The sequence below is a fragment of the Manacus vitellinus genome, unplaced genomic scaffold (assembly GCF_001715985.3).
Source record: "Manacus vitellinus isolate BGI_N305 unplaced genomic scaffold, ASM171598v3 ctg7180002431021_pilon, whole genome shotgun sequence".
Classification (NCBI taxonomy): Eukaryota; Metazoa; Chordata; class Aves; order Passeriformes; family Pipridae; genus Manacus; species Manacus vitellinus.
This window is the reverse complement of record NW_021938349.1, coordinates 1-3261: the sequence shown is the minus strand read 5'-3', so window position 1 is coordinate 3261 and position 3261 is coordinate 1. Positions and strand designations below refer to the sequence as shown.

The 3261-nt window shown below is 64.8% G+C and overlaps 1 protein-coding gene across 1 annotated transcript; it reads left to right on the top strand.

The window, feature by feature from the left end:
• The first annotated feature begins 878 nt into the window (after positions 1-878).
• Positions 879-1247, top strand: AQP5 (aquaporin 5). Its single transcript, XM_018070535.1, has one exon. The coding sequence runs from the start codon at positions 879-881 to the stop codon at positions 1245-1247; it is 369 nt and encodes a 122-aa protein (XP_017926024.1).
• Positions 1248-3261: the final 2014 nt, after the last annotated feature.

The window sequence follows — 3261 nt, the reverse complement described above, 5'->3', positions numbered from 1 at the left end:
CTCCTCCAGCCCTGGGAAAGCTCCTCCAGCCCTGGGAACTCTCCTCCAGCCCCAGGAAAGCTCATCCAGCCCTGGGAACTCTCCTCCAGCCCCGGGAAAGCTCCTCCTGCCCTGGGAACTCTCCTCCAGCCCTGGAAAAACTCCTCCAGCCCTGGGAACTCTCCTCCAGCCCTGGGAACTCTCCTCCAGCCCTGGGAAAGCTCCTCCAGCCCTGGGAACTCTCCTGCAGGCTCAGGAAAGCTCCTGCAGCCCTGGGAACTCTCCTCCAGTCCTGGAAAAGCTCCTCCTGCCCTGAGAACTCTCCTCCAGCCCCAGGAAAGCTCCTGCAGCCCTGGGAACTCTCCTGCAGGCTCAGGAAAGCTCCTGTAGCCCTGGGAACTCTCCTGCAGGCTCAGGAAAGCTCCTGCAGCCCAACAACAAGTGTTTTCCACCAGGAATCCTGCCCTCTCCGGCCTGCAAGCACACGGAGGGAGGGAGGGAATCCGAGCTACACCTCTGCTAATGAACCACCCAAAACCTGTCGAGAGGCAGTAAAAGGGAACAGCAGAGGAGGCAGCTCGGCCTCGTTATGCAACAGCCTCGTTATCTAACGACCACGGACACCCTATAGGGGCTCTTTGTTTGCAGAGGGCAAGGGAGAGAAATGCCACCAGCAGCTGAGTCACCGGTTCACCGAGAGGCTCCGAGGACGTTCTCAGGTGGAAACTTTTCCAGTTTCACCTGCTAATTTGGGAGGACCGGCCGATTGCCCGGCTCCGCCCCCCGCCCTGTAACCCGGCTCCTGCCGCCCTTGCATATATAGAAAGGTATGGCCCCGCTCCCGGCGGTGGAGACGGAGCCCGGAGCCGCAGCAACCCCGAGCCCGCTGCGCGCCCACCATGAGGAAGGAGGTCCTCACCCTGGCCTTCGCCCGCGCCGTCTTCGTGGAGTTCCTCTCCACGCTCATCTTCGTCTTCATCGGGCTGGGCTCGGCGCTCAAGTGGCCCTCGGCGCTGCCCTCCATCCTGCAGATCGCGCTGGCCTTCGGCCTCGCCATCGGCTCCCTGGTGCAGGCCTTCGGCCACATCAGCGGCGCCCACATCAACCCGGCCGTCACCATCGCCTTCCTCGTGGGCAACCAGATCTCCCTCCCGCGCGCCCTCCTCTACGTGCTGGCCCAGCTGGTCGGGGCCATCGCCGGCGCCGGCATCCTCTACGGCGTCACCCCGGCCAACACCCGCGCAAAACCTGGCCGTCAAACGCCGTGAGTGCCGCGCCCGTGCTCCCTCATCCTCCTCCTTCCGCCCTCCCTCCTTTCCTCCTGCCTTCTCCTCCCTCCCGAGCCCTCGGCGGCCCCTGGACGGCTCCGGGGGGTTGGTTTTCCCTTGGTGGGTCGAGGGCCCCGGGTGAGTTGAGGGTGCCAGGAGTTCTTCTGGCTCCGGGATAGCTCCTCTGGCTTTGGGAGCTCCTCCAGCTCTGGGAAAGCTCCTCCAGCTCTGGGAAAGCTCCTCTGGCTTTGGGAGCTCCTCCAGCTCTGGGAAAGCTCCTGCAGCTCTGGGAAAGCTCCTCTATCCCCAGGAAAGTTTCTCCAGCTACAGGAAAGCTCCTCCAGCCCCAAGAAAGCTCTTCCAGCCATAGGAAAACTCCTCCAGATGTGGGAGCTCCTCCAGACCTGGGAAAGCTCCTCCAGTTTTGGGAAAGCTCTTCCAGCCCTGAGAAAGCTTCTCCAACTCTGAGAAAGCTCCTCCATTCCCAGGAAAGCTCCTCCAGCCCTGAGAGAGGAGCCCAGTCCATGGGGAGGGTGGTTCGGGGAGCAGGGCAGTGCCATCCCAGCAGGGCAGTGCCATCCCAGCTGTGGGGAGCAGGGCAGTGCCGTGACAGCTCTATGGCCAGGTTTGGGGAGCAGGGCAGTGCCATCCCAGCTTTATGGAGCAAGATGGGGAAGCAGGGCAGTGCCATCCCAGTTCTATGGCCGGGTTTGGGGAGCAGGGCAGTGCCAGGACAGCAGGGCAGTGCCATCCCAGCTCGGGGGAGCAGGGCAGTGCCGTGACAGCTCTGTGGCCAGGTTTGGGAAGCAGAGCAGTGCCATCCCAGCAGGGCAGTGCCATTACAGCTTTGGGGAGCAGTGCTGGGGGAGTAGGGTAGTGCCATCCCAGCTGTGGGGAGCAGGGCAGTGCCATGACAGCTTTATGGAGCAGGATGGGGGAGCAGGGCAGTGCCATCCCAGCTTTGGGGAGTGAGGCAGTGCCGTGACAGCTCTGTGGCAAGCCGTGGGGAGCAGGGCAGTGCCATCCCAGCCATGGGGAGCAGGGCAGTGCCAGGACAGCAGGGCAGTGCCATCCCAGCCGTGGGGAGCAGGGCAGTGCCAGGACAGCAGGGCAGTGCCATCCCGGCCGTGGGGAGCAGGGCAGTGCCGTGACAGCTTTATGGAGCGGGCGATGAGTGGATGTTTCTGCGCCTCCTTTAACAAGCGCTTCCTCGGCCCCGAGGGCCCGCGTGAGTCACCGCCCGCATTGAGACGTTCCGGAGCGCAGCCTCCCCTTCCCGGGGATTAGCGCCGGGATCGGAGCCGTGCCAGGGCGGGGGGGGAGGGAGGGAGCAGAGCCCAGTCCGACCAGTACGGGCAGGGGGAGCCCAGTCCCACCGGGGGAGCTGGGAACGGAGCGGAGGGAGGGAACTGGGGGAGAAGGATGAGCGGGAGGGTGTCGAGAGGGGAGGAGGGGAGGCAGCAGGACCCCCTGGCAGGAGCAGGGCTGAGGAACAGCGCTCCAGCCGCCCCGGGCAGCGCTGGGAAAACACCCGGGACGGGAGCGGGGGAGCTGCCGCTCCAACCCCGGCCGGGTCCGGAGCCCTGGGAGCGGCACGGGCACGGGGCCGAGGGAGGAGGCACCTCCTGGCATCGTGTGCCACCCCCTGGCATCGTGTGCCACGTGTGCCACGTGCTCCGTGTCCCGGACCGGCCAGATGGGGCTGAAAACCCAGCAGGGAGGGGTTGGGTCCCTTTGTCCTTCCCGTGGCAGTCCCAGGGGTTTGTGCAGAGGCACCGGGGCAAAAACAGCCCCTGGGACCCCCGTGACCTTCATCCCAGGCCTCATCCTCCATCCCAGCCCTCATCCTCCATCCCAATCCTCATTCTCCATCCCAATCCTTGTTCTCCATCCCAGCCCTTGTTCTCCATCCCAGCCCTCATCCTCCATCCCAGCCCTCTCCCTCCATCCCAGCCCTTGTTCTCTGTCCCAACCCTCTCCCTCCATCCCAGCCCTCTCCTTCCATCCCAACCCT

Bases quoted from the DNA above. Each gene is read 5' to 3' on its own strand.
- AQP5 (XM_018070535.1), top strand. From the start codon at position 879: ATGAGGAAGGAGGTCCTCACCCTGGCCTTCGCCCGCGCCGTCTTCGTG.